The sequence below is a fragment of the Antennarius striatus genome, chromosome 19, assembly GCF_040054535.1.
Source record: "Antennarius striatus isolate MH-2024 chromosome 19, ASM4005453v1, whole genome shotgun sequence".
Classification (NCBI taxonomy): Eukaryota; Metazoa; Chordata; class Actinopteri; order Lophiiformes; family Antennariidae; genus Antennarius; species Antennarius striatus.
Window position 1 is genome coordinate 6,861,200 of NC_090794.1, and position 17,347 is coordinate 6,878,546.

The 17,347-nt window shown below is 37.6% G+C and overlaps 1 protein-coding gene across 1 annotated transcript; it reads right to left on the reverse strand.

Annotated features, from left to right (window-relative positions):
- Positions 1–993: 993 nt before the first annotated feature.
- LOC137613612 (adhesion G protein-coupled receptor F4-like) lies at positions 994–15,806 on the reverse strand. Its single transcript, XM_068342969.1, has 21 exons — positions 15,679–15,806; positions 12,857–12,951; positions 11,093–11,144; positions 10,872–11,009; positions 10,610–10,774; positions 9,837–9,983; positions 9,575–9,742; positions 9,358–9,384; positions 9,140–9,225; positions 8,979–9,040; positions 8,107–8,228; positions 7,739–7,951; positions 6,870–7,070; positions 6,582–6,710; positions 6,104–6,285; positions 4,615–4,779; positions 3,124–4,533; positions 2,901–2,942; positions 2,195–2,245; positions 2,041–2,107; positions 994–1,302 (listed from the first exon to the last, which is right to left on the reverse strand). The coding sequence occupies exons 2-21, from the start codon at positions 12,944–12,946 to the stop codon at positions 1,229–1,231; spliced, it is 3,591 nt and encodes a 1,196-aa protein (XP_068199070.1). The 5' UTR covers positions 12,947–12,951; positions 15,679–15,806; the 3' UTR covers positions 994–1,228.
- Between the last annotated feature and the right edge of the window lie 1,541 nt (positions 15,807–17,347).

A 17,347-nucleotide genomic window follows, 5' to 3' on the forward strand; every position in this document is an offset into this window, starting at 1 on the left:
CCATCCAGTGACTCTATAGAGAGTAATACAGCACATGCTACGGGTATGAAAAGTAAAGGCAATGAGGAAGTGCATGAAGCCTGCATTATTAAAATAACCACCAGGGGGCGCTTTCATTGACTGCAAAGAATGTTTAATCACCTTATATTAAAGTCGTCAGAAGATAAGACTCACCTCACTAACCACCTTTTAAATTTCCTTGTGGCTTCAGTTGACTGTTAAACTTCACTCAAATATTCTTGAAAAGCTGTCAATCATTTTAGGAATAAGCTTGGTTAACAAAAAGAAAAAAGAAAAAGTCTACCCACAGGAAACCGCTTCCTTGTTCAATAAATTATAAGGAGATTCAAAGGCCATATCACTTCATGAAGGGATGGCTTGCCTCTTGTAATGTTGACTTTGGGTATTCTGTTTTATATCAGGAGGCTTAGAATCATTATATGTTCAATACAAATGTCTCAAAAAAGACTTCAGTTGTAGCTGTGAATCCTAACAGGAAGTTGACAGGTCAGGTCGTCAGGTGAAGAACGAAAGACAAGAAACTTAAGAAAGAAGAAGTTCAAAATAATCCCCATTCTACATGTGGAAAGGAAGAGATAAAGTATTTAATCGTGACGTGATCTGATGAGGAAAACTAATGGCAAATGGTGTCAACAGACTCAATAAGACAGCAGGGACAACAAAAAAGTCTCTTCCTTCCTTCCTGCATGTGATATTAAAAACTTTTGGGGTAATTTCATTTCCTGTTTGGATTTCTATTTGACTGATAGTCCTGTCCAAGTCAGCTTGTCTTTGCGATGACATCCACTGGGTAAACAAGTTCACTGATGTGTGAGAAGGCTGGACCTCGTCCAGCTCATTTGATTGGCAAACTAAAACAAAACAAGAGACATTTTGCATTTTCTCTCCGGATATTTTATTTTTCAGAATGATGTCAGGAATACTTTTAAATGTCCAAAGAAAACTTTTTTATGCTTTGAGTAAATTGAAAGAAACTTAGGTCTCATCGCACGCACACACACACACACACACACACACACACACACACACACACGCACACGCACACGCACACACACACACACACACACACACTCGTCCTTATACATTATTGTGCACTGCACAACAATACAATTAACAAAAAATAAAACTTAAAATTAAATATGGCTAAAATGAAGAGAAAAAAAAAGCTGCTTGGTTCTTGCAGCTGCTGAGTGTCTGCCTGCAGTAATCATGACGCGTTGGACTGTGATACAGTCTGTGATTGTGATACGGCGTCAGTTCCAGCTGATGTGTTGTAACCATCTGAAAAAACAGCATCAGAGCAAAATGATCCAGTCAGTAGAAACATGACAGCTGTTTGGAGCCATGTTAGACATGTTGAGCTTGTTGTTTGACAAAGGATTACAGTCAAGTCAAGCATTACCTACAGTATCTCAACTCAAAAAAATCTTTTTAATGCTTTTATGCGGCGCGTGGACTTCATTTATAAGTAAACGTAACATAAACAAATGTGTAGGTAACAACATAACGTGTTTTTAATCAAATGTGCTCATTTGTGTGTTATAGTTTGTATGTGTAAATAATTCTGCTATGAGACTTTAAAAATAACTCACTCACTGTTGATAATTAAATGGTGATGCCTCACCAGCCATGAACCTCACCGCACGTCACTGTCAACTACTAATCACAGTTAACTAGAATAACACCGCCAGCCATTAATGCTGACCACAGTCATTATTTTAATTTTCCCTTAATCCTTTTTTTTTTTTGCTATCTAGCATGAGTGAATCAAATGTTAAATGTGAGTCAATCAGTCTCACTATGGAACCTTGACCTGCTTAGTATCAAGAAGGAACAATCTGGGAATTAAAGTCATTACGATTCATTCTAGGATGACTGAACATCAATCTGTCAAATAGTTGAGATATTTCAATCCAGACCAAATTAGTGGATCAACCAGCTGTTATAAGCCAACATCAGGTGATAAAAGTTCATGAATTGGACTCATGTATTCCTTCTCTCTTTTAAATTGTAGCTTACCTCTTCCTCTTCTCCAGTTCCTGAAAAAGCCCAATCCAGTTGATGATGCGCCTGAAGTGCTGGTGGTCTAAAACAGGAATAAAAGAATAAACATGAATAGAATATTATCTGAACCTGCTGACAAAAAAGTCAATATTTAGAAGACTGTCCTTACCTTGGTCCCAAAGGTGGATGACAGATTTGATATTGATAGTTCTGACTGCACCTGAAATGTTAATGCTCAAAAATCAGTGCAGTTCTATTAAACTCAAACAAACTCTTTTATCAAATATCAAAGACTTAAAATGTACAATTGTATTTACTTATAAATTCATCATGACCAAAAATGCCTGGATTGCAGCAGATTACTGATGTACAGCGACCAAGAGCTAATGTGACAGTGAACAGCAAACTGTTGTACCGTCTCATTTCTTGTGAGTCACTACTTTTACTGCTCGCATGACTAAAAATGAAGTTTCTCTGCTTATTTTTGCATCTGATGCGCGCGAGTGTATTTATGAAAACTAGACTTTTATCTGTCACACCCAACACTCAACTAATCCAAAGTGGTCATTGCACCCCTATTTTCTGCATGAAAAACTAAAAAACCCCTGAGATAATACACCTTTATTAATGCTGTTGTATTGGATAATGGTATCCACTATTAAGTCTTCAAATCTCTTCTTAAATTTTTTTTAAACATTTAGCAAATAATTGTTTGTTATTACGTGATGCCATTTGATTCTTCTTTGCGCTGTAGTGTTATTATTTTTTTAATTAAACATTAACAATACAATTTTAGGGAGAGAACATTTTGCACTTTTAAGCGGATTCTACATTTAAAGCTGCAATTAAAACAGATAACATAGAGACATACATACCTTTTTGTCTAACAGAGTTCCAAACACCAAAATAAAGAAACCCTTTAAAGAAGAAACAAATAGTAATGTCAGCTAAGAGGGTTGTGTGAGTTCAGGTACCAGATATACGGCTATAATAATAACAATAATAATAATAATAATAATAATAATAATAATAATAATAATAATAATAATAATAATAATAATAATAATAATAATAATAATAATAATAATGCATTTGTACCTGGAGTGAGTTGAAGAATGCAAATGCAATATGGATTCCTCTATTTGCTGGGCTGACCACCGTTCCAACTCCCAGACCCCACGTGAATCCAAAAAAGGGTGTGAGAACAAGCAACGTCCGAACGATGACCAGGAGAACGTTTCTCTCAGCTACATGAGCAGCATTTCTGACTGCCCTTCTCCTCAGCATCTTATACATCACCATGAGCAGGATTAATAGGTTTATTCCAATTATTGTCAGCACAGGGACCACAAACGCCAGCAGGGCTTTAGACTCGTCATAATTGAGCCAACAGATCCCATTTCTTCTGGTGTATTCTTCATTAGGTGCGGTTACAGCTACTGTTATGGTCGCGATGAGGAGAGGTGATCCATATCCTATGACGAATCCAATAGCCAACATTGCCTTTTTTGACAAACCCCCTTCAAAGGGGTTGAGTGTGCGGTAAAGCAACAGCAGAGCTGAAGCTAACATCCAGAAGAACAGGGCTAGGTAGAAAAGATGGATAAAAAATGTCGCTGCAGAGCACGAGTCCAAGTCTTGCCTCTCTGAATCTGAAATAGCCGCCCCCACGATGAACCAAATGTTGGCAACCAGGAGAGATAAAGCGATATTAATGATGGAAACGTGACGCAAGTATGAGGTGTTGTTCTTTCTTATTTTTCTCCACACATAACCTTCGATAATGAGGCATATGACCAAAGAAGCCATGGATATGCCAACTCCAATATAGGTCAAAATGTCTAAGCCAGGGATGTCTATAGCGAACGGGGACATCAGGATGGAGAATGGGGTCAGGTGGTTGCAGGCACAGGTGACGCTTTCGTTTACATGCATTACCAACTCGCATCCCTCACTGTCCCACCCCCCCAGCTCACCAAAGAGACTGAAGTTCCAGAAAACACACTGAGGGCTCAGGAGAGTATCGTTTAAAACTTCAAATGTGAACGAAACGTTACTGACGTCTCCACTGGACTGAACAATTACAACTCTCCCGTTGATGAAAAGTGAGGAAGCGTTGTCTTCGTTCCTTGGAGGGACGACGTTATCCATGGATGCAAAGGTGATGACGGTGAGCGACTCTTCTCCGCCATCGGACTCTGGGATGTCAATCTCCACTGAGGAATTAAAATCCCCATTGAAAGTGTTTGTGAATGTCGTTTTGTTCAAGATGGCAAAGGTTGTGTTAACATCGAACGAGTCACTGGGAAGTCGGCTTGCGAAGACCTCAACAGATAGCAATAATCTTGAGCTGACACTTTCAGTGTTTTGAACGGCGATTCTCGTTGTTGACACATTTCCAGTGCTATTGAGATTTATCACAAAGTTTCTGGTGTCATTGATATTCAGAAAATCCCATGCTTCCCTCATCTCATCCCTGGTAAGCTCTCCTACTGTGATCAGAATATCCTAAAGGAAACGAAAGAGGACCTTAGATCAAGAGGAAATAAAGTGTATATTCTTTCAGACACATCTGAGAAACTCACTTACAGTAATTGTCTCCTGAGTTATTGCGATAGAGGTGTTGGCTATGTTGTTTAATATTTGAACAATGGCAGTTATGGTTGCAGGAGATTCAGCCACATCCTCAGTTAAGTTCATAGTGACGGCACTGAGAGTGGCCAAGAATAACGGCAGTGTGGTTTCAGTCAAGTTCTGTGAGATATGAAAGAAAACAGCATTAGCATTTTATCAAATGGTGCTCATTATCTAGCGGGGTTCACATGTTTGTAGCGTTTTCCTAATCTACAAACTTTTTTATGCATACTTTGAACTCTTTACACAAAATAACTGTTTCCAAAGGGATTTACTGGAATTTGGGCTCATCTGAGGGTTGTATGTTGTTGTTGATTGGGTCCTGAAAGGATTAATCATTTTAAGCTGGTATCATTAGATGAAAAGAAAAAGAAAAAACAAACAAACACAAAAAACAAAGAGAAAAATAGAATAAAACTATCTGCAAATACGATCTGACTTGAGCATGTAATAAATAAGCAATAATGTCTTTTTACTTAAAAGTCACAGCATTAGTGGCATAAGTGAACAATGCACAGTGACTAAAAGTGCTTTCATGTTTTCATCTCATTCCCAGCCCAACGGGACGACGAGGAGCACGTTTAATACATAGGAAATACAAAACTTCAGGCTTAAAATCATGTTGTAAATAATGTCATCCAGTTCTACTTTTGGCATGACACACCCATTCTCAGCACCGGTTCTAGTAATCATCAACTACCCCTAATAAAAGCAAACTCTTTCTTATGCACTAGGTGTGTCTGTTCATGCAGAACGGAATGTTTACAGGGTACTTGTTTGGGCTTCTGTCTCCTGGATAATGGATCTGTTCAGATGTACAGTTCAAAGTATTTTCCCTAAGTTATCCAACGTATAGGTGACTGAAGGATGTGGTGCAAACTAGACACTTCCTGTCACATCAGTGCAACTGATCTAAGTGGGCACCATCAAGTCTGTTTACCTTTTTACACCTTTGGTTATCAAAAAGGATTCATTTTTCTATCAATAATGCATTTAATCCTGGTATAAAATTTTTAAAAAAAATCTTCATCAAGAAATAGGGTTTCCCAGGCATACAGTGATATGGAATCCATCTGGTAACATACAGAGTATTCAATTACACTGGAAAACATGGATGAAAGGAAGAATTCAGAAGTTTTCAGATATTGTAATTGAGATACTTTTTGATGTCTATTACCTGTCTATCTTATCTACCTGTCTATTGAAAGATCAATGTTGGAGGATAAAAAAAGGATTAGAGGTTCCAGAAAAAGAATACAAAATACTAATGCACTAAAGTTTCTTTGGCCAATAATATCTTTGAATATGATTTTACGCATGAAAAAGTAACGTCTGGCAAAAAAGTCTATGAATGTATGACATGAAAGTTGTGGTACAAGAGTATTTTGTGGCATCATGTGGTAACACTTAATCATTTGGTGTCCAAGATGGAGAAAAAGGTCACCTCTGACCGGTCGAGTAGCATCTGAATCACCGCCAGCACACAGAGGTCCAGTTCAATTTCCCATTGACCGTTTTCCCTACAGACTGCTATCATTTCTCCCACACTCTCTGCATCGCAGGGACCTGCAACCCTGTCGTCAATATTTCCATCGCCAAAGACAGGGTCATTGGAACATAAAAAATCTGGACAGAAGAAAATTTATTCATAGAAGTTTATTGTAGGAAAATAATTCTTGATCAGTGTCACGGGTTCGTCAATGCAGCGGGGGGAAAAATTGATGGTGCAGCCACAAAAGATCAGTTTTGGTGGGGTTTTTATCACTGTAAATATTTTTTCACTGGTTGTTGTTGGTGAAAATAAAAACCCCAACAAAACGGATCTTTTGCGGCTGAGCCATCAATTTTTTCCCTGCTGCATTCACGAACCCGCTGCATTCACAGACTTGGTAGCATGCTTTCATAATTGGATCAGTACTTACCCTCTGCAGATAATTCTAGAATTATTTCTCTGGAAAATTCTGGAAAGTTTAACACTCGGCAAACAAATCTTTCTTCTGTGCTCTCACAACTGGTAATGGAAAACGTATGGGTGATATTCTGACCTGTGCCTAAACAGATATAACATATATAAGTTAACCAAGATGAAGAAAACATAGCGTTACTGATATGTGTATACATCAAAAATGTACTGTAAGATTCCCTGATATAGTTGCTAAACATTTTTGCCGAATAGATTCATCTTTATAAAGCTTTAGTTTCAGGTTTACCTGCAGCAGGTATTCCTACAAACTCCACCTGAAAGTCTCCGTTGACCAAGCAACTCAACTGTACGTCCCTTGGATCTCTACAATCAATCGTTATCCTGATTGGTGACACGGTGATCACGGGCGTCACTCTGGCAGTGACTTCGCTCATGGACGTCTGTACAAAGGTCAGGTTGCCGTCTATCAACCTACATTCATATAATCCTGAAAGTAAAGGTGATCATCATTTACAATAAAATCAGTGTGAAGGCAGTAATATAAAACAAGTATGGGGTAGACACCGGCATCATGAATTCATGATGGCTATATGTTGAACTGTCAGAAAATGTACAGTATTATTTAGACATTCTCAAGAAAAGCACAATTGATCTAACTACTGTCAAAACTCAATTAAGGGCTGATGTGCATTGAGTTTAATCCAGTCACCTCCAGAAAGAAAAAGGCAGCTTGGATGAACGGTGAAAAGTCCTCCTTAAAACAAGTGCAGTTGCTTTTCATTTAGTCTAATAGCACCTGGATGAACAAATAAGTCTAATAGCTGGGACTGAGTGGCTGCACGGTTGACATAAGCATCCACAGTCCATATTATGTCAGTTTTACGAATATGAATACCATCTAAATTTGTCAAATTTTCATTGGTTAAAGCTTATTGAATTTAAAGAAAACAAAAGACCTCCAAATATTTTCTGAGCTGGTTTGTTGGCCTATTGGAGACAATATAAAAATCAAAACCCTTCATCAAAACTCTTCGTAGTTCACAACACAATCGCAAAAGTCCCAGACCACACTTGCATGGTCATTATCTATGATTCTAAAATGTGAGACGGAAATAAAACATTATGTTTTTTCACGAGACCAGCTCTTGTCCTTACCAATGTTAAAGTCAAAAAATGGTGAAATAATTAAAAATGCCATTCCATTCATTCGTGAAAAGCTGTGTACGCTGTCCTCTGTTACTGGCTCGTTGTTACGTCTCCACTCCACCGACCAGTTGGGACTAAAAAACTCTGGGGGAGGCCCACATGACAGATTCAAGGTTCCACCTAAAAACACTTCAGGTGGCTGAACCATTAGCGTTTCTCCCTCTGTGCAACAGGTACAAAAAAAAACAATAATTAAACAATCAAGTACAAAAAAAATCACATATTATTACTATGGCAAAGATTGCTCATGCAAATGTTAAAAAATCCTAAGTTTTGTGTATTTCAAAATATTTCACAACTGTGTAAATGTGGCTTACCATCAATTATAACACGGAAAAGATTTGACATCTCAGATAATATTCCATTTTGTGCATTTCTAAGTTCGTTCATGCCAAAACTGTTTGCTCTCACATTATATAGGATGATAGTGCTTCCTTCCCTGTAATACACATTTAAATCAAATTAAAATCCAATTAAAGTAACAATTGCATACATTGTAGTCCATTTAGAACCTTATTATAACCACATGAGGAATGTATTTGAATCTATCGAATGAGTATAGTTTCATAATTAATTGTATTGATGTGTGTTGTGAAATATCAGCACGCAAATAGAATATATTTGTTTTGTGGTTTTCATTCCTATAATGTTTTATCTGGAACACCGTTTGAATGAGAAAAAAAAAATTCCCAAATTTCATGAGATAGTGTCGTGTGTACCGCCCACATTCTTAAAAAAGCCAAGCGAGGCGCTTACAAAGTTATTACATTTTATTTTTGGAAAGGGGGCTCTAAAAGGATAAAGAGTAAGTACAAGCTGATCAAAACAGTGCTGCCTTTTTTTGTTTTTACTAGGGAAGTTCTGCTTTAATTAATAGTTTCTCTCTTTATTGAGTTCAGGTCTGGTCTTGCTTTGTGAAACTGCACTAACATTCTGAGGCTTAGTGTCTTTGTCACAATCCAATGTGATTCTATCTATTTCTACTGATAAATACAATATTAAATACAATATAATATAAATGCAATAGGTTTAATAGGATTTATCTGATGGGGCAAATAAGTCTCCATGAATCCACTGAGTATTTTAGGTGTTCCCAAAGTGTTTGTCGGATCTACATTATTGATTAAACAGCCATTCTCAAATTCACTGTGGCAGCTTCATCTTCAAATAATGGAACTTTTTGACTTACGTGAAGCCGAGTAACTCAGCACTTATTCTAGATGTGATGTGTATCTCGGTTTGAACTTGTATCTGTTTGAAGAAGTAAGATTCAGCTTAATACGGATTCTCCATATACATCGAGGTAAAACATCTACCAGACATTGTAATGAATGACACATCAAGACTTACAATATCATTTGTGATTATGTAAAGTGCGTTGTCTTCATTGTTGAAACCTTCGTCAAACGCCAGGTCCAGGATGACTGTCATGTTTGCTATCAACGGAGATGAACTCTATCAATACATTTATTGTGTGATAACCTCAGATGTTGGCGGGTTTGTAAGGAGAACTCTGGGCATCAGGAAAAATATATGTTAGGTAAATAAACCTGTTCAGCATTACATACCTGTATCTGTTCCACACTGGATGTTATCTGTGGAATAACATTGAAGATGAAATTACACCACATACAGTATGTAATATTTCATCTTTACTATTAGATTAGACAGAAAAGTCAACACAACCACAACCAGATAGATATACTGTAGAAAGACAGATACAGATATCTATACAGTATGTTGCGTTTTTATTGTATTTAAACAGTTAAAAATAGCAATCCTCACCTGGGATTGGTTGGCAGAAGACGTCATCAGAAGGAAGACCGTTTATGCAGTCACATTGTTCTGCAGTGTTGCCTCTACACGCACCGAAGGTATCACATCTTTCACATGACCACAAAAACCCATCTTCACATTGACACTGCCGTCCTCCATCGGGGTTTAGCGAGCAACCTGCCAAAGAAATGTCAAAACTCTTCCAGCCATTGTGCGTAAATCGTTCACGATTAGATGAAACACTAAGAAAATAAGCAAACAAAATTTTTACCTGTGGTGAAAATTAAGTCAGTTAGTATTAAGGAGTAAGGGATGATGTCCAAGGGGAGACGAAAATCTGCAATGTCTTCCCTGAATTGTGCGAAGAAGTTATTTGGTGCATTGGGAATGTTAAGGACCAGATCAATCTCTTTTTGGGCTGTGGAGGAAGAAAGAGAATATCCAGAAATAGCATCCTCACCATATCGTACAGCAACATTCACAATTACAGGTCAGTTCTGCCTGGATTTAAACATTAGTTTCATTTTGTTAAATATCAGATTTGGCTTGAATTTTCAGAAAAATGCACACAGACCTTCATTTCCTACATTTAGATTGTCTTAGATTGTCTTAGATTTATATTGTCTTTCACTGTATTTTAAAAATCTCTTCTGTGCTCACCCCGGCCTGTAGGTTGTTTTCAAACTAAGCTGGAAACACTTTTTTTTTCTTTTCCATAATGAAGTGCTTTCAAGACATGAGGCAGAACCTGAGCCATCAGATTTTTTAATGGGAAACATCATAATGCAGGAACAAACATGACATTTTCTACAGTCTACCAGTATAAGCAAGTACAATCTTGAACCTATTTTCAAAAGCAGGAAATGTTAAATTAAGTACGATTGTTTTGATTTTCTGATTAACTGATTTATTCTAAATAAGTAATATTTAAGTAATAATTATTGATTTTTGGAAGAAAAAAAATTTCGTATCAATTTTGGTTTTCAATGGCATCATAATCCATGCTGATGACCACTGCTCAGTGTGTGAGTGAACTGAACCTACTTAGATTTGTTTGGCAGATTTCGCCGGAAGCAGGACGGTCATTAATGCATCCACATGTGTCTCCCATGCTGTCATCGCAGGATCCGTAGGTCATGCAGGCTTCACTTGACCACATAAAGTTCTGCTCACATCTACACTGGACTGTTTCCAACCCTGGTACACAAACTACGTGGACAGACAGCAGCACATAAGAGCAGTGTCCTTTAACAGTACTGACATTCTGGTTAGACAGCAAAACAACCTGAAAGCATTTCATTATTACCTGTTGTGAGGTTTATGCTGGTAATATTAAAAGTGCTGTTTAATATAGGAAAACTGATGGTGTTCAGAACTCTTTGGAGATTCTCTAGGTCAGTTGTCCTTATATAGACTTGAAGGTCAAGAGAGATGCTTGGCGTGTCTGTGGAGACATGAGACAGACACAATCAAATGACAGAGACGGATGCAGCGTGGAAACAATCTGCTGATAGTCATGTGACTCACCTGCTCTTTTTTCCCTTTCATGAATGCTCAGTGACTTTTCGAATGACATTTCCTGATGAAAACAAGTTTCATGCGGTTATGTTCAGGTGTCTACTGTGCCGATCTACTAGCATGAAGTATTTTAAATATTTAAAAACCACAGACTTTCTTTTCTGCAGTCACACAGGTTTGTTTGTTTGTTTGTTTGTTTTTCTGCAGGTACAGACGCAGATTCTGAATCCACTTCCGAACTTATTTTAACAACTTATTTGTAAAATGAGGCTTACTTTTGTCAATATCATGAAAAATGATGAATCTGATTAAAATTAAAAATGCGTAAACACAAACAACTCATGACGTTGCAGCACCGAGGTGATAAATGAAATTACATGTATTAAAAAGGGCCAGTTTTTATTGGCTGGCAATACAATAACAAACAGGGGTGGAGATGTGGCGCTGCCTCCGTGACATAGCTGAGATGATTCAGATGCTTGGGTTTTTCAAAAGAATTTTCTGAATCTCTAAGAACCTTGAAAGCAAATCATATGTTGGTGTAGAATTCATATCCTTCTGCTGATAAACACATTCTTCACTCACTGATCTGAGCTGAGGCACACAACGGCGGTGATCAGTTAAGGCGTTCACTTATACGGGCAACAGGTGTGGTACACCCAGGACACATAGCCAGTGCATTGCAGTGCCACACAGAGATAGACAAATGCTCTCACACACACACTCTGTTCTAAATTGATTTTGACCTAAATTCCATGTTTTGGTGCTGCCCACTGGGCCATTGTGCCCCCTCCATTCACTGAACACGTTCATGTTTTTGTTGAGTAGTGATATGAATGCATCATTTTTCTGGAAGATGAGAGACATAACATTAATCTCTCCTGTCACATGATCCAGATTCAGATCCAGATCCTGCATTTCGTCCACGGAAACTTGACAATTTGGAAATCTGAACCAGAATTATTATGAATGCATGAGAGAAATATTGCTTTTACATGAGAGATAAGTTTCCAACTGGCTCTCAAGTGACTGATTAGTCGTTAATATCTGAAATGTGTTGGCTGGATTTTTCACACCCAAAAAGATCTGGCATGAATAGTTGTTTAGAAGTGTTTCCACAATGTCTGGTATTTCTGAGGATGTGGGTGGTAGTTCTGCGGGAGTTTAGAATATTCTCCTGGAGCAGTGCATGCAACACAACTTGTGCAATGAATCTGGGTTGGTTGGTTTTGTAATAATGTCCCAGGGCGTGTCTCATGTACAGTATTCTCTTTGCTGTGGTCAAGTTGTGTTTCCCTCTTGATTTTCATTCCACTTTGAGTGTCTGATGGTCTCAGCCTGGCCTCCATTGTCTGCTCCACCCTGTGACCCCTCGTGTGACCCCTCATGTGACCCCTCATGCCCACTGTCAGTTCGTCATCTGCTTTGCCATGAACTTTGCTTCCTGCTCTTCCCCTTCTGGATTTTTCCTTGTAATTTATTTTCACTGTGGTTTTTATTAATGCACGTCCCTTTTGGACGTAAATACATCAAGGGTAAGGGGTAAATAAAATTTCTGAATAAATGTCTAACTTCAGAACTTTAGTAATGTCGGCCAAAAATTTGAATACACCTTTAATGATGTGAACTAGTTCATTTTATTTGGTAGGAAGTGATCTTTTCATTAGTTCTCCTGACATGTAAACCTGCAACACTGGCTGCAATACACCAGCATCTCTTTACTGATTCAGTGTTGGTTGGATTTGTGTTCTCTGAATGTGGTGTTGCTCTTACCTTAAACACTGGTTGTGACTGGCTGTTCTTCAGATTGTAGAATATAACCAGAAAAACAACCATGGCTCCTGATGCCTTTGGTAATCCCATCCCAACTGAAGAAAGAATGCAAGAACAACAGTTACTCATTTGGATCAAAGATATTCGTGGTTATATTCCAGACAAATAATATCCCCTCAAAAGCCTTTTTGCGACTGTTATAAAATCATAAAATGCAGTTATGGCAACAGGTTCTGGGCAGTGGAAAAACAAAGTCTGAATTATTCTGCTTGTTTGAGACATTTTAGGGTTTAATTTTCAATATTTACAACCATATTTCTAAATGTATTAATACGAAAAAGTTATTTTTGAATATTGATCTTACGTGCATCCTTTGGAGAGAGTCATGCCTGGAGAAGGAAGTTGCTGTCTAATCTATTGATTTATTACAATCCTTACTTGGGGAAATATTTGCGTTTCTGCAACTTAATCTCATTTTAAGTCCTGCTTCGGTAGATTTAACTTCTGAAGAATGTCATCATGGAGCATTTTCGTGGTTTACATCATGACCAAATGCCACTAGTGAGACAATGATTAATTGACAGGAGAAAGTCCCTGAACTATTTCCAATGTATCGGTTTATGGAATTTTTGTGACATGTCGTGGAAGAAAGATAATTAGTCTGGTATTCGATAAATCTGGGTAGTCCAGACGTCACCATGACAACATTTACATCAGAGTCTACAGTAGCAATTCATTTTAATCAATGTGAGTTTTGACCCTGGATTCAGCTGTCAACAGAAAAGAAATGGGACTTGATCTGATAGAAGAATACATCACACCTTATGCATGTTGTTCATGTTGTTTTGAAGCTGTTCATCTATTTTCTCTGTCTTCTATTCAACTAATCATCACAAAATTCACTACAATAACATCTCAGGAAACCCCTTTAAGTTTTGAGACTAATATCGCACCAAGGAGATACAGAATCTTAATGCTGCTGTCATGAAAATACATGAAACTCTGAAGAAGGGTTGGGCACGTACCAGGAAGAACCCATGAGTTTTAAAAACGGATCTCAATAAAGACGTGGCTCCTGCAACTTCATTTCACTTCCTCTAAGACTGACACGCAACTGTTTATCAGCATCTGTATCGATTCTGCTTTGACTGATTCTCATGACACTAGTCACAGTAAATACAGTACGTCTTTGGATAGATAGATAGATAGATGGATGGATGGATGGATGGATGGATGGATGGATGGAAGGATGGATGGATGATAGATAGATAGATAGATAGATAGATAGATAGATAGATAGATAGATAGATAGATAGATAGATAGATAGATAGATAGATAGATAGATAGATAGATAGATAGATAGATAGATAGATAGATAGATAGATAGATAGATAGAGAGAGAGAGAGAGAGAGAGAGAGAGAGATTCTTTAGTAATCCCAGAGGAAATTGCACAATGATGAGGGGGAGGAGGGCTCAAATGATTTTGACTGATTTGGGTTAAATTATCTGGAGAGTCGATATTGCGAGTAATATAGTTAATGTATATAAAATAAAATCTGAATCTATTTCAGACTGCCTTCCACATACTTTGATGGCTACATCTGCTGCTGGAGGCAGATGCTGGTCTGACATTTGTTATATTGAAACTTTGACATTAGAACCTACGTAGGTGAGCAATGGTCATGACAAATAAACTGAAACTTTGACACAAATAGTTCAAAATGTGTAAGCAACTGTGGCTTGTATGGATTCGTGCAGACTGATGCTCTTAAATGACTGTGAGAGGATTGATCATTAATCTGTTGTCCTCAAGAGATCCATAAATGCACATGACTATAGGTTTAAGAAGTTGCACAACAAATTACATGTCTGTTTTTGTGACGCGTCCTTCCTTAAATTTCATACATATACACAAATTATATGAATATATATAGCTTTATAATGTTTCTATGTTGTTACTCATGCAGTTCAACCAAATTCTTAGCTTTTGGGAACCTGTCCATGTTTTAACTCATGTAAGGATGTTGTGCACACGTAAATAATCCAAATTGGTTTGGTTTTTTAAGACTAACTTTGTTATTACTAGGAGCAGATCACCTAAATCTGATTAGCTGAATATGACCAGTTCAGTTTCTGCAGATAAATTTGCATCTTAAATCCTTTTAACATTACGTTGCTGTTGTTTTTTTATGCTTAAACACCAAAGTGTTCCTGTAAAATTGTAAACCCTGTCCATTAAGCCGAGCAACACCCTTAGATAAAGATTGGTCCACCCAAAAGACCCCACACCACAGTCAGAAGTGCAACCTGTGACATGCAGTTAAATGCAGCAAGGAATGCTCAGATTTCTACGTAGGGGAAACCAAACAACCACTACACAAACGCATGGCTCAACACAAAAGAGCCAACATACAGGTCAGGACTCAGCAGTCTTCCTTCACCTCAAGGAAGAGGGACACTCATTTCAGGACACCGATGTTCAGATGTTGGACATGGAAGACAGATGGTTTGAGGAGTGAAAGAAGCAAACCATGTCAAAGTGAAGAAGCCATCTCTGAACGGGGGGATGGTCTGCGACATTACCTTTCACCTATTTACAATCAGGTCTTTTCAAAACTCCCTAAAAGAACGACTCGGCAGATTGACTCAGGTGACTCATGCTAATGACTACCATTAACATACGAGGCCTCGGTGAAACTGGGATTGCAACGTGTCTTGACAATGAACAGCACTGACCTCACTGAGTTAAGAAGCTGAGACAAGATTCCATCTGACTGAAAGCTAACAAAATAATACATCATAAAGAGTTTGTTTGTTTACCTCTTATTGTTCCCTAGCATCCACAGGGTCTCCTTTCAGATCAAAAGTCATCCTCATTCATGTTTGCTTAATGCGCGTCTACACATGAGCTGAAAACATTTTGAATGCAAGCCATCAGTGAACTTCCTGGATCACTCTGTCTGAGTCAGACACCTGTCTGGCAACTTTTGTCACTCTCTGTTTTCCTCTATATTTAGACACGGCTTGTGGACGGAAATCAAATTGGTTTAGTTTTGCTATTTATTGGTGTACAAGATTAAGCCATTCATTTTTGGTAATTACCTTTTTTTTTTAGAGCTAACAGGTGACACGACTGCAAGAATTTCAAGCATCGCTGACAAAAAAGTACTTTAGAAAAATAGTGAGTTAAAAATGTATAAATGTATGTATTTTGTAGGGGTATGATGATTTAAATATTGCGTGTTGTTGTTTGTGATTCAGGGTTTGTGTGATCACATTAAAGAGAGAATAGGTGGGTTTTTTACTAAACTAAAAAAACAGACAAAATTAAGAAAAAAAACTAGTCTCCGTTCTCCACATTCATCTCTTCTAGAATCATGTCTTTTACTTTTTCCTTAGTTTTTTCAATCTATAAAACTCAGAAGGAACGGGAATACGGGAATCTGTTCTTGTTTTCAGACTAAATTCAACAAGGAGAGCAGGCTGGTGGTGGCAGTTCTTCAGATTGAGCATCGGTGGTCCCTTTGTGAAGAATCCAGGTCAGACGCATCTTTGGTGGTAAATATATTGTCTAAACTCAACATTAAAATTTACTACCACTTTTAGAATGACAGAGATGCGTCATAGAGCAAAATGAAAATGTGTACATTGTGTAGTTTGGCAAATATGACAGCAGTCCCTATCTGACATCAGTCCCTGGACCTCCCTCAGTTTGTTTTGATTTAATTCTTGAACTTGAACTTTGAAAGCTTGTTACAAGAAATTTAAATTTAATTTTGAAGTTTAACCTATGAATTTTAAAATTCACAAGTATTAGTTTAAAATAATTACCTTTTAAAAGTTCAAATCTGTAGTTTGATTTCTGTTTTAAAGTTAACCCCCCCCCCCTTAAAGTAAGTTCAATCTTTGCGAAATTCATTTAACATGTGAGCATTAAGGAAACGTTAACATACAAATTAGAAATATGTGTTCGTGAGTGGAATGTTGTTTCCTTCCCTTTGTGACCATCTCCCACCTCTCGTCAAACGTTCTTGGGATGGGTTCACAGCCCTGAAGGGTTGGAGGGTTAATAGACCGAGGACTGATGAGGGGGTTGGTGTACACTGACCTCTGGTGGCCGACATCAGGTATTACACTTGGGGAATTTACACGCCTTCCGGAGTCGCAAAATACGTAAATCTAAATGATCATCAACTTGCGCACATTTCATTTTAAGTTTAGAAAAGGAAATGTAAAAGATTAAGTTCAATCAAAATTCATAAATTTCAGATTTTGATAAAAGTCCTTTTTGACCAGAAATATTTAACACAAAGTAGTTTGTATATTTGTGAACTAACACTCTTTACATTGAACACAATGATAGGTCAGGTGTGGAGACAGAAATGAATTAAAACCTTTGAAACCATCAAAAAACTCAAAGAAAAAGAGGAATAAAATGTATTTAAAGAGGTCATTCTACTTGAAATGGTTAAATTAAGGCTAAATAAAT